Consider the following 24,659-nt stretch of genomic DNA (forward strand, 5'->3'; position numbering starts at 1 on the left):
AAATTATCTAATATAGTTCCTGATACCTGGCCAGAACTCTCAGTTAATTTCATTTTCCTGAGAGATGGGTCTTGTTACATTGCCTAGTCTGACGCTAAATGAGTTTGAGCTATCCTCTTGCTTTAGCATCCCGAGCAGCTGGTAGCACAGGCACACAGCTTAACCTTAATACCCGATTCCTTACTTCCTCTCCACTCTTTCCAAACATGCTGAGGTCAGGAAAGAAATAGCTATTGACCGGGTGGGTGGAAATAGTTGGCACATGTTGAACATCGCCAATCATTGTTCATTCATTCATTCATTCATTCATTCATTCAGCAATTCATTAGCCAGAGCCAGCATTGTGCCAGGCACTTTCTCTATGTTGGAAGGCAGCAGGGAAGGCATCATCCTCATGGAGAATACACTACAGAAGGGGAAGATAGTCAACAGAAACCAACAGGAAGTGTATAGGACAGCCAGTGGAGATGGGTGGTAAGAGAATCCAGGTGGGTCTGGCCAGGATGGAAAATGGCTGGTGAGTGACAGGCACAGTCTAGTTTGCTAAGACATTCTTGCTTGTGATTAGGAAGGGTGAAAGTACTGTTCCTTCACTGACTAGGACTAAGAAGTGTGAAGTATGGAGGAACGCGGAAGCCCCGGGAGCAGAACACTCAGCTCCCCCGTCCTTTCTGGCCAGTGGTATGAGTGCACAGAGGCAACATGGTACTGGCAAGAGTGCCCATAGCTCACGAGCAGGCCCAGCATGGTCACAGAGTACATCCAAGCAGAGGTTCCCGTGCATATGACACTGCTTTGGGCAACACGTGGCCTTTCCTGACACAGCTAAGTGTGAGCAGCTGGAAGGTGATGAGGTGAGATTAGCGGGTTAGATCTCACAGAGAAGGAAGGGTTAGAGGAAAGCAGAGGCCTGGGGTGTGTGGAGAATCAGCAAAGTCCAAGTCTTGCCCAAGCCTTGCTTCTACTCATGTGTGAACTCTGAGCCCTGTGGGTTGTGTCCTTGGATTTGGGGCAGGGTTTGGGGTTATGTCTACTCAGGGAGAGAGAGCAGGTGTTTGTATGTGGAGCCCAAGGAAGCTGGGGCAGGGCCACACTGTGCCTGGGGGAAGTGGTATCTCATGTGCTCATATGCTCATAGGCACAGACTCATAGACAACTCACCTCTCTGATCACCTTCGTTTCTCCGTTATCTCTGCCTCTACCTGGAGTCCATCCACGTAGCTCTGTAGTTCAGTCCCATGTCCCACTTAGAGGGAGGTACAGGGCATGGGAGGTGTGGGTATTGTTTATCAGGCCTGCCTCAGGAAGGCAGCTGTGTGGTTAACGTTGTCAGCTTGATGGACATTAGAACAATGCCAGCATTTGGGGCATGGCTGTGCGGGATTGCCTTGACTATGTTAACTGTGGGTTTGGCTGAGCTGCTGGGCTACATAAGTGGGGGAAAAACTCAGAGCAGCCCCATGTGTTCGCCCCGCGTTGCTTGTTGATTGTGGGTGTGACATGAGCAGCTGCTCCTGCAGCTTTGACATCACCAGGGTGATGGGCTGGTTCCCTCTATTGACAGAAGGGCTCACTGAGGCTGGGAAGAGGGTGCATGAGGGAGGACCACCTTTGCTTCACTCTGCTTAGTCTCGGAGTGAGTGCCTGGAGAGACTTGGACATTAGGAACTGGTCTTTGTGACAGATGGGTTGCAACCCTCTGAGGTAGCAGAGGCTGCGGCGATGGTCAGAGGATATCTGACAAGGACAGAGCATATCTTGAATAAACTCACTATTAAGTTGATTTGGTCAGAGATCTTATTACAGCAACAAGAACGGGAACTAAGAGACCTAGCTTCTCTCCTATGGGCAGGGCATCTTGGAGCTGGGAAATGGTAACCAATTGTGGGTTTCCTTAGAGAAGAGTGTAAAGCTCCAGAGCCCAGTGCCATGCCTGGCACATGCGACATGCTCAACAAATGCTTTTGAGGTGACTCTAATTCAACCTTCATTCAACTTACTGAGGAAAAAGACAGAGTCAGGGAGGAGGAATGATGGAACCAGCACCAGATCCTCTGATTGCCTTGTTCTCTTCTGTATTCCCTAATATAGTAGGTGCTAAGTCAGCGTGGGTTCTTCCCTTCTTCACCCTGCCCACACCCCCCTGCAGTTTTAAGGCAATGGCATGAGCCAAGATTGTTTTCTACCATTCCCAACCCCAACATTGATTTGCTGTGACCAGGAAGACCTCAGATTTAGACTCTGATGACCAGTAGCCCTGCATTAAGAAATTCATCTTTCTTAGTGTGTTAGTGACATTGACAGGTCCTTTGAGGGTGGGATTCCAGATGAAGACATGTGCTAGGTTCTCCTAGCACATAGAGGAGGGACCCCTGAGGACCCACTCAGAGTTGTGCCTCTTCCCTCTCCCGCAGTGGCAGATGAAATGCTGCAAGTGTGACTCCAGGCTTCCTCGCAATTACAACAGTCACAGAGTGGAGAATGTTGTCTCGTCTTCAGGCCCCATGCGCTGGTGGCAGTCACAGAACGGTGAGGACCTGCCACATGCAGGAGCCCAGGATCATGGAGGCTCCACAGGCTGGGGCACATGGAGGTGTTCCAAGATGATCTGGGTTTCTGTGGTGAAGGGTGTGGGAGGTGGGTAGGCAGAACCTTCCAGCTTTGCTTTGGGGGGTCTCTTGGATGCTAAAGGCAGTGAGGAGAAGGAATTCTGGGAGAGAGCCACATTTGTTTCACTTTGTCCTTGTCTCTATGGGTGGGTGCATGGAAGGACTTGGGTCTTGGGAATGAATCTGTTTGTGACAGACCAATTAGGATCCTCTGAGGTATCAGAGGTATCAGTGATGATATCACCATCTGACAAGACAGATTTGGATATATAACACACGCAGAAACACACTGGTTTTCTCCTTTCCAAGAGGTGGCTCAGAGTCAAGGTTAGAGATGCTCTGGCTGCCCAGAGCTGATGTTATCAAGGCCTTTGGGAGTATTGGGAGGTCATCTTGTCTAACTTTTCTGTTTCTTGTTCTTCTAGATGTGAGCCCTGTCTCTCTGCAGCTGGACTTAGACAAGAGGATGCAGCTTCAGGATATCATGATGGACTTTAAGGTTTGCTCTTGAGGACCTTAGGGGATAGAGAGGGACCTGGGCTGACAGAAGAATACAATGCTTTATTTCCGTAAGCTGGGATGGTGGCATCATGTTCTAGGGGTCCTCTTTTAGAATAGAGGCACTAACTAGGATCTTATATCATGTTAACAACAGACGTCTATCCTTCAGGAGAAGATGGCTTCTTCTCATCCCCCCATTCTGGTCTTGCTGCAGTTGTAGACTCTGGGCCTCTCTCTGCAGCCAACATCTTCAACCTGTTTAATCAACTCTACTTTGGCACATATCAGTTTCACTGGGCTTGGTTGCGTTTTATGATTTGGATATGAAATGTCACTGAAATAGCTCACTTGCTAATGGCTTGGCCCCTACTGGGTGGACCTAGTCATCAAGAAGAAAATGAGTCATGAGATCTCTGATGGAACTAATGTATCAATCCATTAATGAACTGGTGATCTGTGGCATTATTTCAAAGTGATGGAGACTTTCAGGTAGGGCTGGTTGGAAGAAGTCAGTCACTGGGGGCATGCCCTTTGGGGCCCTATTCGTCTAGACATTCCCTTTCTTTGTTTTTATCTCTCTCCCTACTCCTGGTTTTACTGGATCCATCATTAGTGATCTGTTCTACTTCACTCCCCTGGGTGTAGCCTATAATCCATCACTTAAGGAAGGAGGGCGCTGGTACAGATGGATGCTTGGGGTCAATTGGCCAGTGATTTTAGCTGAATCAGTGAGCTCCAGGTTCAATTGTAATGCCTGTCTCAAAAAACAAAAACAAACAAACAAACAAACAAACAAAAAACAAAACTAAGATGAAGAACTATTGAGGAAGGCATCAACCTCTAATCTTAACACCCTCCATGTGTGTTACACCATGTCTATGTGGTACACATCTGTTAATCAGGCTTTACTGATGTGACAAAGATCTTCAAGAAATCAGTTTACAGAGCAAGGATTTATTTTGTCTCAGGGTGTCGGAGGCCTCAGCCCGTAGTGGCTGCTCGATTGACTAAGCAGAGGTTGAATATCATGACAGAGAGCATGGGCTGAGGGGAGTGGATCCTTCCAGTCATCATCTCCACAGGTGGTTCACTGGTGATAGAGAGAAAGACTGGGCTAGAGATATGAAGTATGGTCCTCAAACTTACACACCAAGGACAGCTGTCATCTTCCCAGCCTCTGGTATACTCTACTTTAACAACTTTGAAGATGAGATCAAGTTTAACTAGCATCCAGGAGCTTACCTGCCCACAGGAAGGACACACAGTGGCACACTGCTCTTGGAGATCAGTCTATCCCATCAGCTCTATAGCCTCTAGAATCCTTCTTCCTGTCTTACACTCTCCTCCTAGAAGTAACGGCTTCCATTCATTTGTGACAAATCGTGTGCTTTCTTCAGAGAGGATTTAGTCTTATTCTTCATACAGAAATAGTCAAGCACAAAAGGATAAGGTTTCATTAATAAGATGAGACAATCAGGAAAATCTATAAGACTCTCCAGAGTGTGGGGTGAAATGTAACAGGACCCAGTTTCTTGCATGGCTGAGGAAGTTAGCTCTGAGAGCCCTGCCCTACAAAAGGTCAAAGTATTTCGAGAAATGCCAGCAGTGTTTGAACAGAAGCCCAGTCCCCTCAAGGTGACAGCTTTGAAAGGCAGTGTTAACTTGGATACTGTTAAATGCTTTTGCTCTCCACAGTCTGCCATGCAGGTATCAGATTTGGCCCCACACATACCAAACACTGAAGGTATAGCAGAACTGGCATCAGGTGTTAGCGATAGAAAGACATTTAAAATGAAGTCACGATGAACCTGGATGCAATGACATTGTGACAAGTTGGGGAAGGGGCTTCCAGCAGTTTCTGGAGACATTTTTTGGTCATCACATCTGTGGGTGTGGCAGTGACGTACAGTGAACTGAGGTCGAGAGATGCTAATGAGCATCTCGCAGTTCACAGGGCAAGCTGATGGCTCCTCTGTGCACCCACAAATAGGAACTATGTGGGAGCCGAGAAAACTTGCCTAGAAAACAGGAAATTGGCTAGTAAATAGTCAGAATGATGGTGCTGTTTCTGAGGAAAGCCAGATGCTAGACTGGGAAACATGGCATGGACTGGGCAGAAGAATGCAAGTTAGAAATGTATAAAAAAAACCTCCACACAGAAGTGACATTTAGACTTCCAACAAAAGATGCGGAGAGACCCACAAGGGAGGAGTGTCTCAAGCAGAGAAGGAAACAAGTGGAAAGGCTGAAGAGGGGGTGGACTCACTGAGCTGGGTGCCAGTGAGGGCCAACCAAGGAGCACAGAGCCTTTGCACACAAGCTCAGGTTAGAGTTTATTTAAGAAGGGTGGGCATGCTGTTCTTCATTCTGTTACTGTGACAAGACACCCAAGATGAAGACCTTAACAGGCGAAAGGGGAGTGATTTGTATCATAGGCTCAGAGGTTTCAGCCTGTGCTCACTCAGTCTTGTTGCTTTGGGGCCAACTTGATGGTAGGGTGGTTTGGGGTGGGGGTGGGGCACTGACCCCTGTCACTTGCCACAGTCCTTGCTCTAGCTGGGCCATTTCTCCCTCCTTTCTGCAGGATCCTGCTTCTATAGTTGTGTCCCCCTTGGGATAGCACCAGTACCTCTTTCCCTCTGTCACTCAACCCCCCTCTACACCCTGCCCTATGTTTCTCCAGGGTCTCACGCCAGCTGGCATGTTGATTGAGCGCTCTTCTGACTTTGGCAAGACATGGAGGGTGTACCAGTACCTGGCGACAGACTGTGCCAGCACCTTTCCCCAGGTCCACCAGGGCCAACCCAAGAACTGGCAGGACGTCCGGTGCCGGCCCTTGCCCCAGAGGCCTAATGGGCACCAGACTGGGGGAAAGGTAGGTACAGGGAACCTGAACCAGTGGGCAAAGGGAGGAAGCCCATATCTCCCAGGCAAGAAGCGAGAACTTGTGAGGCCATGTCATCTTGCTGGGCCTTTCCAGAAACACCTTGCAGCATCTATGGCATCTCAGTCCTGACTTTCCCCGGCTTCCTCCTATAGGGCTCATGGGATACCTGTGTGGGCTTTGTTGGGAGTATTTGGGGTGGGTGCTTACACAAAAGTGAGCAAAGAACACATGTAATTTCACTTTCAGAAGAGTTAACACAAAAATGATTTTTTGTTTTGTTTTGTTTTAATCTGTCTGCCAGATGGGGATTTGGGGGTGGAATTCAAGAATAATCCAGAGTTCCAGAGGCATCTGCAATAAAAATTACAACTTGCCTCTAGAAACATCTGGAACTTCCTCTGGGAATCTTTCCCATATGGTCAAACTCTTTCCCAAAGCATATCCCATCCTATACGGAGGAGGCTGTAGCTTCCTTTTTCCCTCGGAGGAGAAGCAACTCAGGTGACAGGCAGGCTGAGTGCTGCCCCCCAGTGGCTGCAGATCTCCTTGTTTCCACCTAGTGGTGGTTGGTCCTCAACCTTCCAATTCCTTCATGTTGTTGTAACCCCAACCATAAAATTACTTTCATGCTACTTTATAACTGAAATCTTGCTATCATTACAAATTTTAATATAAATATCTGTGTTTTCTAATGGCCTTAGGGACCCTTGTGAAAAGATCATTCAATCCTTAAGGGTTGCAACCACAAGCTGAGAACTACTGAGCTACTTGGTTAAAGTTTTACTCAGCCTGTGTGTCCACTTGTTCCTAATCCTGAGCAGAGACCAAGGCTTCTTCCTCATTTGTAGGGGGTTGAAATGAAAACGTGGTGGGATGTGCCAAGAAGTCTCATGTGGTGAGCAGTCTGTATAATAAAAGCACACTCAAAACTGAGGGTCACCAGAGTGGCCAGTCCCTAGAAAGTTGCCACCTCCTGAGTATGAAAATGCCAGACAAAGCCCATTGTTGTGTATACCAATGTAAAAAACTAACAGTAGGGCTGGTGAGACGGCTCCGTGAGTCGCATGCTTGCCATGCAGGCCTGGTGGCGTGAGTGTGATCACCAGAACCCATGTAAAGCTAGAAGGAGAAAAACAACTTCTCAGAGTTGTCCTCTGACCTCCATCCACATGCCATAGCATGCCGTGTGCTTCACACACATCATTACACACATGAACACACACTAACAACAACAACTACAAAACCCTTTAACTTAAAACTAATAATAAAAGAGTATTGCCGAAGCCCTCCTCTGTCATAGATAATACAGCAGGAAATTCTTGGTAGACTTGTATTTTCCAACATAGACACACACACACACACACACACACACATACACACACACACATACACACACACACATACACACACACACACATTATGTATGCTCTTTTAGGGTCCAGTGGCCATCTGCTCTACTCTGCACAGGTGGCAGGCCTCGGGGCCATGATCTGTCTCAGGTTCCAGAAGGGGTGTAAGGGGAATGAGGACAAATGGGGCGGAAGGCTTATGAGCTTCCCTCACATTTCCAGTCTCTGCCGTCCTGACCTTTCTTCTCTCTGATCAGGTCCAACTTAACCTTATGGATTTGGCATCAGCTATCCCTGCATCTCAAAGTAAAAAGATTCAAGGTTTGAGTCTTCCACTTTTCTGTGGGACTGATGGTAGGGATAGGAAACAGCCTGGAATCTGGGTCATTGAAATGTCCAGTTCCTTCCTACTTCCCCAACATGGCTGGGAAGTACTGCTTGACTCCCTCACCCTCCAGGGAGATGCTGTGAGAGGCTGAGGGTGGGGGTGTTTGTAGTATGATGGGAAGGTAGGAATGATTTCATTGGCCGTTAACTTCCTGTCTTTACCTCTCCTTCTTGCTGGTGCCACTCTCAGAATTCGGGGACATCACAAACTTGAGAGTCAACTTCACCAAACTGGCCCCTGTGCCTCAGAGGGGCGCCTATCCGCCCAGTGCCTACTTTGCAGTGTCACAGCTTCGTCTACAGGGGAGTTGCTTCTGTCATGGACATGCTGACCGCTGTGCCCCTAATCCCGGAGGACCTACAGGTCCCGCCACTGCTGTGCAGGTGACAACCCAGGGTGGGTAGGGTAGAGTGGAAGGAGTAGGACCAGAAAAGATCCATGAAGCAGGTCAGCCACTTCGTTCAAGTTGTGGCTACTGCTGGTGACGTTGCTCAGTGGTAGAGTACTTGCCTAGTAGGTGAAAGATCAGAGAAGGGGAGGGAGGGAGGTTGTGGGGTGGGGCTGGGCAGGGTGTGCATACCTGGTGAGCCTAGAAAACTTAGAAGGGAGTTCAAGGTCATTTTCAGCTACAGAATGAATTTTTAAGACTAGCTGGGTGCATATCACCTTGTAAAGGAAAAAAAAAGTACCCAAGCAAGCAAGTGATAAAAACAACAACAATAAAAAAGACATAGGTATTTAGAAAGTCTCCAAGAACAAAGGAAAACCTGTTTCAGGAATCTAATTGTATAGTTCGGTCTGCATTACAGCCGGGATGGTTTCAACTTTCAGCTGCATGTACAGGGAAAGCTGACACAGTCTCTCAACCTGGGTCTCACAGCATTACTATACCATGGAAATTACTGTGTACATAAGAAAATATTATCATGAATTGCAAGGCATGGGAGCTAAAATAACCTGCCTGTGCCTCTACTCTCAGTTATTCTGATTTAATTACTGAGGTTGGAAGTTTCAGGTTGTTGTACTTCCCATGGGGTTGAGAGCCGAAGAGTTTATTCATCTGGCAGTAGGGTGTGAGGCCAGGTGAGGGGGTTGGTGCTTAGTCCAGACACCAGCCAGTATTGATGCAGGGGGTAGAGAAGCTACAGTTCAGCAAGCTCTGTTGGTCTACAGTCACACTGAGCAGGAAGACCGTGGGAAGAGGGGAGAGCCACAGTAGTGAAGGAGAGAGCTGTGACTTTTTGTTTGCCATTCCCAGGGAGTCAGTGTGTCAACCTAAGGGTTTTGGCACAGCCTTGTGGCAGAGGGGCATGGAGGGGGTGGTGGGGAGTCATAACAGGAGACTGAGGAGGGAGGTTAGTGGAGAGAGCAGTCCAGTCTCTGATCTGTCCACTTCTGGGCCAATTCCTTCTGGAGGCTACAAAGGAGCCCAGAGGGGATCCCCAGGATCTCTCAGGGCTTAGGATACAGATTCAGAGAGCTGGAGGCTGAGAAGGAGGAGTGCAGGGGCATGAGGAGGAGCTCACAGGGCTACACCAGTGCCTCAGCCTTGTCCCAGAGGTTCAAGGTTCAGGTGGAACTTGGCCAGGGCACTGGCATTGTAAAACACTGTCTAGGTGACTATGCATGCAGTCAGTCCTGTAATTTATAGAGTTAAAGGGACCTAGGAGAACCTAGGCAGGAGAGATAGCTATGATCCATTTGGCTAATGGATGCAGAAATTAATTATGGCAGGCAAAAAAAAAAACCCATCAGTATTGGCTAATGGGAAATGCCAGCTTGCATGAATAGTGGCTAGAGATTCAGCTGTGGCAGAGAGGAGAGAAGAGCTAAGAGTGAACAGGTCCCTGCATGCCAGGCTGTGGGGGTGGGGCTTAATTGGAGAGGCAATTAGCATACAATAGTGGTTCTATTTTTATATCTTAATGAGTCTAGTAACAACTCACAGTGCATGTTCTACCAGCCAAACAGCTTAGTCACAGACTGGCAGAATGAAGCTGCAGAGAGCCTGCCAGCCTCTTGAGTCCCACAGTCTATTAGTCCGATGTTCCTAATCTTCCACTGAGCCCTGGCCTGAACAACACAGGTATCAAGAAGCACGAGAGAGCCTGTGAAACCCTTACTCTTATGCAGGACGCCACACAAGCATGGTGGTGCATTGACTTCTCACAGGCACACACTGTGAGTGTTCACATACAGATCCTGGTCATCACAGTGTTGTAGGAACTGGGTGGAGGCTGAAGCATTTAGGTGTGAAGCATTTAGGTGTGAAGCATTTAGGTGTGAAGCATTTAGGTGTGAAGCATTTAGGTGTGAAGCATTTAGGTGTGAAGCATTTAGGTGTGGTGTCCTGGAAGGGCTTGTGTCCACTCAAGGTCTTGAAGAAGAAGCACTCTGGTCTGCGGGGGAGTGGGCAGGTCCAGCGCTCAAACTTTCCTGTATGTTCTTTCTGGTAATCACTGGCTCCTCTCCCAGGTCAATGATGTCTGTGTCTGCCAGCACAATACAGCTGGCCCCAACTGTGACCGCTGTGCCCCCTTCTACAATAACCGGCCATGGAGACCTGCAGAGGGCCAGGACACTCATGAGTGCCAAAGTAGGAGCCTGGGATCAGCCCCTGAGCATAGCAAATGGGATGGGAGTTGATGGGAGTTCTGTTTCTTACCTGGAACACTGGGAATATGCATTCATTGCTTATGTGGAAACTTAATTTCAGCCATGTCTATCAGATATCTAGTTTAGAGTGGAGCTGGAATTCTCTCACTGCCTCCACCTCTATTCTGTCAGCTCTGGAAGAGCCAGGCTTTGGTCCCTGATGAATCCCCCAGAGCCACTGGTCCTCCAGGCTCCTTGCTCTGTGTCAGACACATCGGGCTCCCCGTGATCACTTCGCTATACCCAATGGTCCTTGGATACAGAGCCTTTGTCTGTGCAGATCACAACGTGGCAGAGACCCATCTGTGACTATGCGGAGGGCTAGAGTGCATGGAGGACCTCCTTTTCTTCTGGAGTTCATCCCAAAAGGGAGTTGGGAGGTCTGAGTGCTTGTCCACTCAGCTCTCTCCCTGGTCATGCAACCCTTCCCCAGCCTTCTTTGAAACTGGGCCTCAGTTCCTTGCTCTGCCATCTTGAGGAGTCGATAGAGATGCCAATGCTATGGGGCCTTCCATGGTGGTCTAGGTTGCCTCATTGAGTCAACTTTGGATCTCCCCATCTAGGGTGTGACTGCAATGGGCACTCAGAGACCTGCCACTTTGACCCAGCTGTGTTTGCTGCCAGCCAGGGGACAAGTGGGGGTGTGTGTGACAACTGCCAGCACCACACCGAGGGCAAGAACTGTGAGCGCTGTCAGCTACACTATTTCCGGACTAGACGACCCGGTGCTCCCATTCATGAGACCTGTATTCGTGAGTAGTGGCTTCAGGGGCAGGTGGCTGTCCATCCATTCTCCCCATTTTGTCCTTAGGGAAATGAAGGCCACCAAGAAGGAATGAAGTTTTTGTCTCAAGGATTTGTGGGTTGTTTTAATTTAGCTGTGCTCTATTGAGTAAGTCACTTACCCTCTCTGGTGTCTGGACCATCAAGCAATGAGCGTGCTGATTAGTATACAGCCTTTCTTTTGGCCACAGAGAAAAGAATCCACAAACACAGATCCTACTTTTGGGGTGCACGCATATTGTGAAACTGAGGGGCTCAAGTACACCCCTTTTGTTTTTCTGTTTCCCCAATGTTGAGAACTCTTCCACCATGAGATTATATCTTAATCCTTCAGCCCCAGCACAATGACTGGTAAGTTGCTGTAGTTGAGTATTTGTTGACTGACTGAATAATGGAACGGCTTAACATGTCCACCAGGCCACTGGATTCACACGGGACAGTGGTTCCTCAATCTTCCTAAGGCTGTGACCCTTCAATACAGTTCCTCATATTGTGGTGACCCTCAGCCACAGAATTATTTTTGTGTGTACTTCATAACTGTAATTTTGCTACTGTTATGAGTTATAATGTAAATAGCTGTTGTGCAAGACATCTGATATGTGACCCCTGTGAAAGGGTCATTCAACCCAGAGGGATTGTGACGCACAGGCTGAGAACTGCTGACCTAGGAGACAAACAGGTTAGAACAAGTGTTTCAGGCCAGTTCATTTAGAAGAAAACTTGTGGACAAAGGAACATTGAGTTTTGTGAGGCATGAAGGCATCCAGATGCAGTCAGGAGAAGCTCAGTAGCTGGCCAGTATTTATGTCTGGAACTAGTGAGATAGACTTGAGTCGCTTCCCCCACCCCCAGGACGATCTCCAGGATGCTAACATCTGCAAGCACTGTTTTCCTCATCTGTATGGCAACTGCTGCCTGCTGAGGATGTTTTGTGGACTGGGCAGGGCAGCCTGTGAGACTGGTCACAGTAGTCACTCAAGAAGTGAGGACCACAAAAGCGAGAACAAGCATGGCCCTTAGCAGGAATCAAGCACCGTCCTACCTGTTCTGCATTCACCATTTACGCTCAGAAGAAATGTCTTTTTCTCATGTGGCAGATAGGGAAACAGGCACCAGGGGTTCCGTGCTTGACGGGTCAGAGGCTGGGGGACTTGGAGTGGGCTATCCTGGCATGTGCTCTGAGCTCTGATGTTTCTTTGTTCCTGCCACGCAGCCTGCGAGTGTGATCCAGACGGAGCAGTCCCAGGAGCTCCCTGCGACCGACTGACAGGCCAGTGTGTGTGCAAAGAGCACGTGCAAGGAGAGCGCTGTGACCTTTGCAAGCCTGGCTTCACGGGGCTCACCTTCGCCAACCCAAAGGGCTGCCATCGTGAGTAGAGGTCCCAGGAAGGTGTGGGGTGGGGTGACATGGGCTGTTGGGGGGGGCAGTGACTAGACGGAGCCTTGTCATTGGAGTGTTCTCTTCAGAGGAAGCCCTGCTCTGTGCATGCGTGCTTCACCACAGTCCTCCAGCAAGTGGCAGCACAGGCCAGGGTTGGAAGGTGGGTTTGAGTCATCTGGTGCCAGGGTGGGCAGGCCAGCTGCCAAACTGCCAGGTGGCTGGGAAGGCACAGTGGTCTTATGAGTAAGCCATGTTCTGCACAAGGACAAGCCCTGTGACTTCAGGCTGGTATCAACGCAGAGCTCAACTTTAGGCTAATGTACAGAATTAGCCCTGAATTCTTTTAGCAGAGTGAGAGTCTGGGACACAGTGTCCAGAAGCAGGGCCAGACAGAGCTTGGTAGGTGGGAAGGGTCCCGGTAAGTCAGAGGGCAGTTGCTTTTCCAGGGCTGGGCCTTCTCCAGTGTATGTTTTCTGGGGCTAGCCTCTCCATGGGAGTCTACCTATGCCCTTCCTCCCTCCCTCAGCCTGTGACTGCAGCATCTTAGGTGCCCGGCAAGATATGCCTTGTGAGGAGGAAAGTGGACGCTGCTTGTGTCTGCCCAATGTAGTGGGCCCCAAATGTGACCAGTGTGCCCCTTCCCACTGGAAGCTAGCCAGCGGCCTGGGCTGCGAGCCCTGCGCCTGTGACCCACGCAACTCCCTCAGCTCCCAGTGCAACCAGGTATGAGCGACATGCCCAGGGCTCTTCAGTCGCAGAGGGGTCCTACCCTCCAGCTTCTCTTGTCTCTCCATTACACTGTTCTTTGGCTTTCTCACTGCCAGGCAAAGCTACATTTATCCCCTTTCCCCTTGGGGGAGGCCACCAGATTTCCCTCCCTCTGTTGTTCTCAGCCTTGTGCCAGGCTTGTTCCCCATACCTTCTACAATTCGTTGCTAGAACTTGACTTTGGACTTATCTTTGAGTGGGAGCCATAGTTTTGGGAAGCCCAGGTCTGTAGAGCAAGGGTCTGGGGGCACAGTCCCCAGAATCAAGGCCATGCAGAGACTGGAATGGTTCCCTACAGCATTCTCTCTATTCAGTTTACAGGGCAATGTCCTTGTCGTGAAGGGTTTGGTGGCCTCACTTGTAGTTCTGCAGCCATCCGTCAGTGTCCTGACCGGACTCATGGAGATGTGACAACGGGGTGCCGAGGTGTGTGTTTATTACATGATCATGTAGCAGGCATGTAGAGGGGGGGAATAAGGGATGCTTGGTGAAGGGCCTTGATATGGTTGGAACTCCTGTACTGATAGCCTGGGTAGCCCCGTGAGTGTCTACACTTGAAGACTGTCTGGCCTCCCTGTGCTTGGATCAGGTTAACTAAGGTGAGAGGCAGGGGGCTCTCCCTGAGACTAGTGGCCCGCAGCAGTAGAGAAAGTGGGTCTTGGAGAGGGGAATGGAGTGCTTCCCTGGAGGAGTATATATCAGCAGTGGCACAGGTGGAGTCTAATGGCCAGCCTTGGTCTCAGCTATGCCTTGTGGAGTCTAATCAGCTTGCTCCTCTCCTACTTCCTGCTCTTAAGGGAGAGGTGCTGTCCGCTGGGCCCCTTCTGTGCCATGGTTGCCTCCTAAACAGAAGCAGGAAATATGGTGTGCAATGGGTATGAGAATCAGATAGGTTCACAAGCACAGAAAAATATAACTTGGACGATGACTTGCATGCGGTGGGCACAGAGTACAAGCTTTCTGTTAGTCCCTGTGTCTTAGTCAGGGGTTCCATTCCTGCACAAACATCATGACCAAGAAGCAAATTGGGGAGGAAAGGGTTTATTCAGCTTACACTTCTGCATTGCAGTTCATCACAAAAGGAAGTCAGGACAGGAACTCACACAGGGCAGGAAGCAGGAGCTGATGCAGAGGCCATGGAGGGATGTGACTTACTGGCTTGCTTCCCCTGGCTTGCTCAGCTTGCTCTCTTATAGAACCCAGGTCTGCCAGCCCAGGGATGGCACCACCCACAAGGGGCCCTGCCCCCTTGATCACTAATTGAGAAAATACCCCACAGCTGGATCTCATGGAGGCACTTCCCCAACTGAAACTCCTTTCTCTGTGATAACTCCAGCCTGTGTCAAGTTGACACATAAAACCAGCCAGTATACCCTGTCAAGGCTGGCTTTGCTCTAGCCGATGTCAACGGATAGTCTATGTCACTTAAGCAGGCCCATTCTCTTCATCCTCACCACACCCCTTCCACTTCCTGGCCCCAGCCTCTGAGTGTCCTTTCTCCCGACTTCTAGCCTGTGACTGCGACTTCAGAGGAACCGAGGGTCCTGGCTGTGACAAAGCCTCAGGCCGCTGCCTCTGCCGCCCTGGCTTTACAGGGCCCCGCTGCGACCAATGCCAACGAGGCTACTGTGACCGCTACCCGGTATGTGTGGCCTGCCACTCCTGCTTCCAGGCCTATGACGCAGACCTCCAGGAGCAGGCGAGGAGCCTTCGCAGTCTCCGTAATGCCACTGAAGGCCTGCGGACAGGGACAGGTCTGGAGGACCACGGCCTGGCCTCTCGGTTGCTAGACGCCAAGAACAAGATCGAGCAGATCAGACAGATTCTGGGAGGCACCTCTGTCACAGAGCAGGATGTGGCTCAGGTGGCTAATTCCATCTTGTCTATCAGGTAGGTCCTTTTCCTGCTAAGCTGTTGGATTATGCCAGTGGATTTGGATGAGGACCACACCGGTTCATTCCAGTTCATGGGGGCATTTTTACACACATCCTCTCTTAGCTACCAAGGCATGTCTGTAAAGGTGGAATGGTGGTGTTTCCTCCATTTTGCAGATGTGGAGACAGGCACAGGTGTGGTGAGCTATGCAGATAACAGACCCAGAGCCTGAGCTATGCAGATAACAGACCCAGAGTCTGAGCCTAATGTTCTTCCTGAGCCTGTACTGCCAGTGGGATAGTCAGTCCCAGATTAGTCACCTTGGCAGAGGGCATCCAAGAGACAGGGCACTAAAAATATCTCTGAATTTGTCTTTAGAATGGAAGCAGTCCTACCCACACCCCTACAACCAGCAGAGGCGCCTTCCTTAGGAGCTCAGGTTCTGGAAGCTTCTATAATTAGCTTGTGTTCCCTGAGCATCAGTGGATGGTGCCAAGCCCAGAAGGAATATGAAAGAGGCTATGTTTCTCATGAGGGTATTCAGACATCTTGGGCAGTGTGGGAGTTGAGGGGGCTTTCTGGATGAGCTACAGCTTGTTGGAACCTGTTCATTCGTTCATTTGTTCATTCATTCATTCATTCATTCATTCCGTGTGTGTGTGTGTGTGTGTGTGTGTGCACACCAGTGTGCAGGTACACATGTATACAGAGGCCAGAGGACATTGGTGGGTGACGCCTGCTGTCACTGTAGGTTGTACCTGCCTTATGACAGGGTCTTCCAATGACTCAGAAGCTTACTGCTTTGGTCAGTGCCTAGCTTTTTATCTATGTGTGCTGGGGATTTGAACTCAGGTCTTTATAGTTGCAGAACAAACATTCTTATCCACTGAGCCATCTCCCCAGCCCTTATAAATAGGCTTTTGAGTACCTAATAAGATACAAACATTGTGCAAGGTGGTTGGGACATTAAAATACTAAGACATACTTGGTCTTCACAGGCCAAGGGCTAAGGTATCTGTCCTGTAAACAGTGATGTGATACATGAGGTAAGTTAGAGAGCTAAGACTCTCACAGAGGAGGCCATGGTGGCCTTTACAGGGGAAATGCTATATGACTTGTCTCAGAATTAGGTGATTAGCCCACAGGTGGTCAGCATAGGAATGTGCTGTTTTGGTAGGCCCTAAAAGGGCATGCTATGTCCGAACAAGGATGTTTGGTAGAGATGTGTAAGAGTAGAAAGCATGGTGGTGTAGGAGAGGTCATGAGGCCTGAGGACAGAGATATGCCAGAGATACTTAAGCTCAGGACCCAGGGCCTGGAATGACACTCCAGGCCTCTGCCAGATAGAAATGGCTGATGAGCATATAGTAGTTGGAGCTCTGTGGGGGAGGGTTAGGCTACAGAGGAGAGACTGGAAACATCCCAAATGTAAGCTGAAGTTGGCCTGGAGACAGAGGAGACAGCAGGGTGGTTCTCTTCATGGAAGTAAAGAACAGCCAGAAGATAGAGGATGAGGATGAGGAGGAGGAGGAGGAGGAGGAGGAGGAGGAGGAGGAGGAGGAGGAGGTGGTGGTGGAGGAGGAGGTGGAGGTGAATCCTGTATCACACTGACAGAAGTCAAGGAGAGAGAGAGTATTCGCAGAGCCTTTGCAGAGAGATAGGGTAGGCTGTGCCCTGGCTCCAGCTTGTCTGAGCCCCTGCCAGGCAGAATGCCACGTGGATCATCCCCTCTCACACCCTTATGGAAGGTGCTTCCCCAAGCAACCTGCTTCTCCTGACTCAGTCTCAGCTTCTCCCTATAGTTCAGCAAATATCCTTCTATCTCAGGAGAACTCTTCAGGGCCTGCCGCTGGACCTGCCCTTAGAGGAGGAGATGGACTCCTTCTCTGGAGACCTGGGGAATCTAGACAGAAACTTCAATCGGCTCCTCCTTATGTACCAGAGCAAGAAGGAGCAATTTGAGAAGCTAAGCAGTGTGGACCCTTCAGGTGAGGACAGAAGCACAGGCTGCTCACCCTAGGGAGAAAGGCCCCTACCCAAGGCCTCAAATCCTTCTTCTCAGGAGCCTTCCGCATGCTGACCATGGCTTATGAGCAGTCCTCCCAGGCTGCACAGCAAGTGTCCGACAGGTCCAGTCTGCTGAGCCAGCTGAGGGACAGTCGCAGGGAGGTAGAGGGCCTGGAGAGACAGACTGGAGGAGGAGGAGCCGGAGGAGCTCAGCTCATGGCCCTGCGCCTAGAAATGTCTTCGCTGCCTGACTTGACACCCACCATCAACAAGGTGACTGTGAATGAGAGCCCAGTGTCCTGAAGCCCTCACATCTGCAATGTGTTCCACTCAGAACCTACCCCACTCCTTCTGACCCCATGTCCTTGGTGTATGCTCCAGGGTTGCCAAGGAAACATGGTTATGGTTGCCATGGAGATGTATGGCTGTTCAGTGTGGGATGGGAGTAGTTATGGAGGGGCTTCTGACACAGTCATCTCTCTCTACAGCTTTGTGGCGGGTCTAGGCAGAGAGCCTGCACCCCAGGAGACTGTCCTGGAGAGCTGTGTCCCCAGGACAATGGTACAGCCTGTGGCTCTCACTGCAAAGGAGCCCTGCCCAGAGCCAGAGGGGCCTTCCGCATGGCGGGGCAGGTAGCTGAGCAGCTGCGAAGTTTCAACACCCAGCTCCAGCAGACCAGGCAAATGGTAGGTGCCACAGAATATGGGAGCAAGAGTCACGGGGTGCAAAAATCCCTTGAGCAATTCAGAGTTCACATCTTATATTCAGGAGAGTGAAGCCCAGCGATCTCAGGAGACTCGTCTGAAGTCTCACAGCAAGTGTAAAAGTAGAATTTGGAGCTTTCTCCTATATAAATATGATTCGCAAATGGAGTTTGGTTTAAGTCCCAAGGCTGCAAGTCCCAAGGAGAGGATGCCCCACAGATTCCTTGGGAGCTGCCCTGGAGGCGCTGTCCTTTTCTGACCCACGCTGTGTTTCAACAGATCAGGGCAGCTGAGGAAGCGGCATCAAGGGTCCAATCTGATGCCCAGCGCCTTGAGGCCCAGGTGAGTACCAGCCGCTTGCAGATGGAGGAAGATGTCCAGCGCACACGGCTCCTCATCCAGCAGGTCCGGAGCTTCCTCACAGGTGAGCTGGCCCTCACTGCCCTGGGGGTGTCCTGGCTTCTCCCTGCCCCTCATGCCCACATCTAGTTCACTAGTCTCCTGCCTCCTTCCCACCATGCCTGCTGCCCTTGGGCTTGGCCCTGTCACTTGCCTGGGGTTTTCTTTTTCCTATTGATTTTGTTGCCTTCCCACCCTTCCTCCAGCTTCTCCTCCGTGTTCTTGGATGAACACGGGCTCCTTTCTTGACCTCTGTCCATTTCATCTCTATCTGTTTCTCTTTCTTTTGTTCACTGAACATCTTTGAACTTGCCAGGTCTGTGTCCACTGCAGGGTCTTTCTCTGATCTTTGCTCGCCTGGTATCAGTTATTCTCCAAGGCTACAGCTTTAAATGACACCTCCCCAGAGAGGCTTCGTGCAGTTTCCCTGTCTATGTCCCTCCTCTCATCTCCCGTTCATCCTCTGCTCAGGAATGGTTGTGCAGTCCATTATGAGTGTGCCTCTAGGAAAGCAAAGGTAGCTGTCTGTCTTGCTCATGATTATATCTCTGGCATGTGTATGTGTATGTGTATGTATATGTATATATGACTGGTGGAATGAATGAATGAATGAATGAATGAGAAATGAACTCTCCTCAGTGACCTAGGGGATGAGATAGGACTCAGGCAGGTTGCTTCTCTTGACTCTATCTTTCCCTTGAGAATGGGATTGGTAGTATTCTACAGGTTTATCCTGAGGACCGAGGAACTGCTGTAAAATGTGCTTTGACAAATTAAAGGTGCCACTGGAGCGTGAGCTGATATTATTAGCTCTCGGGTCCCTGCCAGAACCTTGCTTGGCTGGAAGCCTGGTTGATATGAGCTGAGAGCTGTGCACAACAGCCATAGCCCATGCTACTACTGCAGTGTTTTTACCCCAAAGAGGCCAAAGCTGTCTCCTGAGGGCAGACAGCAGGCCCTGCATGGAGCTATGGGTGGTGCAGGTAGTACTCAAGTCCAGCGGGGGGCCCCACAAAGGCCCTGTGACTTAAGCAGGGGGAGTCCGCACACATGGGGAGCATGATATGGGAGTGCAGAGCAGAGGTGCCAGGCACAAGGACAACCAAAGTGTGGGGCTTGAGGCTAAATGGCCATCTTATGTTAACTCGAGCAGGCCTGGGCTCAGGCTGGGAGGGGCTGGTTGACTTATACTCTGTGTAGTTTGGGCTCAGCTCCTGGGAGCAGGCAGGCTTGAGAGAGGCTGGGATGTGGGTAGGACCCCAGAGAGTTCTCATAGCCACCGCTTGGTGAATTCTAGTCTGCAGACCCATGGCAGGAGGTACCAGTCCTAGCTGCTACTGCCAGGGAGAGAATGGCACTGTGTCACTTGCTGCCTGTGAAGAGAGACTGATCCCAGAACCCCGGAGGGACTCAGGCCAGGCTAAGCTATCTGGCATGTGGATACTTCTTTTCAGAATGTTATCTTTGTAAGCAACTGAGAGATGAGAAAGTGTCACCTCTCGTAGATCTCTCTTTGAGACGTTTTGTAAAAACTCTTGCTGACTGATGGTGACATGCTACAGCCCAGGATGGGGAGGAGGCCCTGTCACTCAAGGGCATTTCACAGGTCAGGAAACTGAGCCTAGGCAGCCTAAGTATCGTAGAGCAGGTTCTCTTCAGTTTTTCATTTACTCTCCAATACAAAGGGCCTCCAAGTACCTGACCTGAGCTAGTATCTGGGGACACAAAACAAAACAAAATCCAGCCTCTGTTCTCAGGAGGCTCATGCTACAGCAGGAGAAGAGAGACAAGCCAGAAGACTGTTTTTATGGGGTATGGGGTATGCCATGTGCTGGAGAGAAGGAAAAGGTGAGGGTCTAGGAACGCTGCTTCTAGATTGCATTGCTAGGACTGGCCCGAGACAGTGATATTTCAGGAAAAAGATGGTAGTCCTTCTCTGCCTTTGCAAAAATGAGCACTTAGGCCTGAAGACGGGTGCAGGGAAGGGGGTCTCATTGCCAAGGAAGTAGTTCCAATTCCTGGCCGCTCCCTCCAATTTGGAGCTGATTATGTGTGTGCTGCTGTAGTTATTCAGCACCAGCTGCCTGGCACCACCTCCTCTTTCAAGCCCACAGCTTCCTGTGGCACAGACACTTAGCTGCCACAGCTGTGCTCACATCCCTCCTCCTCTCAGTAGAGCACAGGACAAGAATCCTATAGCGTCCTGGAAACACTACCAGCCCCAACCCCCACCGGAGAAAGGTGCTTGGGTTTGGCCAGGAGGGGCAGGGCTCTTGGGGAAACAGCACAGGGGCTATAGCAGACTTCCTCCTCCAGGAGTGCTTGCTACCCAGCCTGGGGGAGGGATGCTACTCCCAGAAGAGCTAAGCGGGGCCTCCAGGCTGACGGCTTGCTGTCTTGGCTGTCTTCCAGATCCCACCACAGATGCAGCCACCATCCAACAGGTCAGTGAGGCAGTGCTGGCTCTCTGGCTGCCCACGGACTCAGCCACAGTGCTGCGCAAGATGAAAGAGATCCAAGATATTGCTGCCAGGCTCCCTAATGTGGATTTAGTGCTATCCCAGACCAAGCAGGACATCGCACGGGCCCGCAGGCTCCAGGCTGAGGCTGAGAAGGCCAGGTATGGCCACTGGCCCCAGTGCCTTCCTCATGGAACTGAGCTTATGCTTGCTTATTCCCCAACTGTGTGACTGGAGAGGGATACAGGGTCTGTAACACGGGAAGGGCTTTCCATGGCCAGGGAAGCCAGGATTTCTGCAGGCTCCAGGCTACATTTCATACACATGACCCAGTACTTCATGCAGGGAGCGTGTGCCTAGAGAGTACCATGGGCACCACTCTTACACAGCAGCCCGTGGGTGGGTCCTGTGGGAGAGAGCTAATGTCTCCCTTGTCTTTGTCTGCCTAAGAATGATGTCCTCCAGAACGGCTGTGAATTGAGCTCATATCTGTTCATCTTTTGCTCACTCATTCTCTCTCCCCTTCCTCTTCCTTTACTCAGAAGCCGAGCCAATGCTGTGGAAGGGCAGGTGGATGATGTGGTCGGGAACCTTCGGCAGGGCACTGTGGCTCTGCAGGAAGCTCAGGACACGATGCAGGGCACTGGTCGCTCTCTTCGGCTCATCCAGGAAAGGGTTGGTGAGGTGAGGCACTAAGAACTCCCCGTGTTTGGGGATGAATAGAATTAGGCGCAAGGCAGAAGATGTTAGAATATGACCCTGGAGGTCTTGCCTTGGCTTGGCTTCAGATCGAGCTTCAGATCTGTCTCACCCATTCAGGATACAAAAGCAGGGATGGACTGAGATGCACTGGGGATGAAGTGGGTAGAGCTGGAGGAGGAGAAAGCCTGGGTACCACCCGACAGGTACCTTGAAGTCAAGGGAGGACTTTCCTTCCTGAAGCAAGAGAGACAAGCTAGGGAAATGAGGCCCCTTGATGCTTGTGAGACCCAACACACACCTCAATTCCTTTGTCTTTCAATAAAGGTTCAGCAGGTCCTGGTGCCAGCTGAAAGGCTGGTGAAAGGCATGAAAGAACAGATGAGTGGATTCTGGGCACGGATGAAGGAGCTCCGTCAGCAGGCCCAGGAGGAGCAGGCAAAGGCAATGCAGGCCCAGCAGCTCGCAGAGGGTGCTGGCAATCAGGCAATGAATGCGCAGGAGGTAAAAAGATGACAGAGTCATCCCAGTCTCATGGAACCAGAGTGGGGTTCCTGAGGAGTAAGGGTTACTACACCTTATAAAATTGTACAGGACAGAATCACAACAGTTTGGGGCAGACCCAAATATACCCTGTGTCTGATCTACCCATCCCTGCTCCTTTGGGCAGCTGGTGCAAGGCATAAAGAACATCCAACATACTCTCTGGAGCTCATATCCCAAGTCTCCAGCCTGGTCAGGCGTTCACGGTTTAGACAGATACCCTGGGTGCCATCCTAGTCAGAATCAGGGCCAAGAAGATCAAAGAGCCACATCAGTATCTCAGGTGTGCTTCTTGATTTACCCAAGGCATGGGCACATGTAATTCTGGTGTAGTGACAGCCTTTGCAACATACCTTGTATCTTCTCATTTTGTCCTTAGCAAGTGAGAAGACAAAACAGGAGGAAAGAAATTTCAAGACATCCCCTGGAGGGGTATATGTGTCAGGAATAGGGCAGTATAGGCAAACCCAACCCCTGCGGGATATTAGGAGGCTGCGTCCTGTTTGGGTGATGCCAGTTAGTCCTGGCATTTAGAATGTTAGATAATGTTCATGGTGGTATTGAGAATAGCCTATCTTTCCCAGGGCTTTGAGAGACTTAAGAAAAAGTATACAGAGTTGAAGGACCGGCTGGGTCAGAGTCCTATGCTGGGTGAGCAAGGCAGTCGAATCCTGAGCATCAAGACGGAAGCAGAGGAGCTCTTTGGGGAGACCATGGAAATGATGGACAAAATGAGAGGTGAGCATGACCCAAGAGCATGGACCATTGGGCATTCTGGAAGGCAGTCACCATCTAGGACTTATTTAAAGAGTTTTAATTATACTTTTTGTGTGTGCATGTGTGTGTGTACATGTGCCATAGCATGTATGTGGAGGTCAAAGGACAGCTTGGAGGAGTTGGTTATCTCCTTCCACCTTGTAGGTTCTAGGGATCAGATTCAGGTTATCAGACTTGGTGACAGGTGCCTTTACCCATAAGCCACCTCACTAGCCCATCCTGTCTGGGACTCCTAAAACTCATTCTTGTTGGAGCCAAGCCTGCAGTGCCACAGGAATGAGCTCAGCTAAGACTTACTGGGCATCCAGCACATCTGCTGAGGCTGCAGGAACACAGACATGTGCATGGCCTGGCCTGGAGAGGCTCACAGTACTGCTGGGACCTTTTCTCCCGCTACCCTCAAGATGCATGCTTTGATATATAGTGGCTTGTGTCTGTGATAAGGACACAGAGCTCTGGGTCCCACAGGACAGTCAATGCCAGGGAGAAATGTTCAGAGAGGTAAGATCTTAGGAAGGAGGTGCAGGCCTGGGAGAGGCTAGAGAACCTCAGGACAATGGGTAATGGTGGTGAGAAGAGGGGTGTTTTAAGGATGAGACAGGACTCATACCCAGGAGGAGAGGGAGGTAGGTGAGGAGTCCTAAGAGGAGTCTCAAGGCTCCTCACTGCCCTGATGATGAGGGTGGACATGGACACAATCTCATCCCAGGCCGCCTGAGAATTTGGAACATGGAAACATCATAGTGACTTTGGAAAGAAGGAATTTCCTAGGAACCTGTCAATCTGTGGGGCCACTGACCTGGTGTCTCCAGCAAATGCTATGCCATTTCTGAATTTCAATAAAAATGGTTGGCAAAAGTCTCATTAATAGCTAGGAGGACACTATAGAAGAGATTAGGAAACACCCCAGAGGAAAGAGTCGAAGGCTGATTTAACACTTATCCTGGTCTTGCCTGGCAATATTATATCTGCAGATAGCACACCAGAAAATAACCACTGGGTAGGGAACTGCAAAAGTCTGAAAATGATGAGCTGGAATCAACTGGGTGAAATTATGTAAGAGGGAAAGTTACCTCTGCCCCTGTTTGGGCCTCAGTCACTAAACCATGCCTTGAGCGAAACTCCTCTGCTCTGTGCGTGGCTCATGGCACTGGAACTTTGCTGTAACTGGCAAAGTGGTGGTAAGCACAAGCTGTTCTCACCTGAAAGACACTCAAGAGTTCTGAGCCCCTGAGTTGCTCTAAGTCACCAACGTCTTGCTCACTGCTAGAAGACAACAGAGATGATGCATCTGGACAAGCAGGAGGCAGTAGCGTAAGGATGAGAGCCAAGGATTCCCCCAGTCCCAGAGGCAAATCCTAACAAGCACATAAATGCCACCTCTGCGCTATGGACTGAGCCTTCTCTATTTGCTGGGATCAGGCCACATCAGGTGCTGAGTCGTTTTCCTGTCACCCTGTCCTGAGTACAGCCTACTCCATGTGTAGGTCCACATGGCTCTCCACAGGCGTGATAGCCTGGGACCAACGCTGCTGCACTCTGCCAGGGATCCTGAGGGCTCCCTCATCTTCAGAAAGAATACTGACATTTCCTCCATTCCCAGGAGAGAAATGGCCAGGGTAGGCAGGGGGAAGAGGTGATGTTGCAGCTGAAGAATGGAGGTGTTTGCATCTTGGATGTCAAGCCACAGAAGTTTGCAGTATTGTCTCACAGGAGCACAGCACACAGATTCCTACTGTCCAGGGGATAGGCCTGGGGCAGCTGTGTGGGTGGAAGCAAAACGTGGCCAGATTTGGGCTTTATGAGATGACATGTGTCATAGCTAGGGATGCCCAATGCTGTCCCACGAGGCAGTCCACATTCCTTTCCTACTCT

The 24,659-nt window shown here is 50.3% G+C and overlaps 1 protein-coding gene across 2 annotated transcripts in view; it reads left to right on the plus strand.

The window, feature by feature from the left end:
- Positions 1 to 24,659, plus strand: part of Lamb3 (laminin subunit beta 3) — a 42,086-nt gene that overhangs the window by 16,373 nt on the left and 1,054 nt on the right. For both annotated transcript variants that reach the window (XM_052200703.1, XM_052200702.1), the window contains exons 4-22: positions 2,415 to 2,529; positions 3,035 to 3,108; positions 5,794 to 5,985; positions 7,604 to 7,667; positions 7,924 to 8,117; positions 10,210 to 10,330; positions 10,953 to 11,141; positions 12,386 to 12,541; positions 13,080 to 13,276; positions 13,636 to 13,747; positions 14,833 to 15,211; positions 17,024 to 17,184; positions 17,259 to 17,476; positions 17,692 to 17,889; positions 18,187 to 18,331; positions 20,719 to 20,926; positions 21,308 to 21,449; positions 21,792 to 21,968; positions 22,592 to 22,745. In XM_052200703.1, coding sequence (XP_052056663.1) covers positions 2,415 to 2,529; positions 3,035 to 3,108; positions 5,794 to 5,985; positions 7,604 to 7,667; positions 7,924 to 8,117; positions 10,210 to 10,330; positions 10,953 to 11,141; positions 12,386 to 12,541; positions 13,080 to 13,276; positions 13,636 to 13,747; positions 14,833 to 15,211; positions 17,024 to 17,184; positions 17,259 to 17,476; positions 17,692 to 17,889; positions 18,187 to 18,331; positions 20,719 to 20,926; positions 21,308 to 21,449; positions 21,792 to 21,968; positions 22,592 to 22,745 — 3,196 coding nt within the window. The remainder of the gene's footprint in view (positions 1 to 2,414; positions 2,530 to 3,034; positions 3,109 to 5,793; positions 5,986 to 7,603; positions 7,668 to 7,923; positions 8,118 to 10,209; positions 10,331 to 10,952; positions 11,142 to 12,385; positions 12,542 to 13,079; positions 13,277 to 13,635; positions 13,748 to 14,832; positions 15,212 to 17,023; positions 17,185 to 17,258; positions 17,477 to 17,691; positions 17,890 to 18,186; positions 18,332 to 20,718; positions 20,927 to 21,307; positions 21,450 to 21,791; positions 21,969 to 22,591; positions 22,746 to 24,659) is intronic.

Source organism: Apodemus sylvaticus, chromosome 12 (assembly GCF_947179515.1).
Source record: "Apodemus sylvaticus chromosome 12, mApoSyl1.1, whole genome shotgun sequence".
Taxonomy (NCBI): domain Eukaryota; kingdom Metazoa; phylum Chordata; class Mammalia; order Rodentia; family Muridae; genus Apodemus; species Apodemus sylvaticus.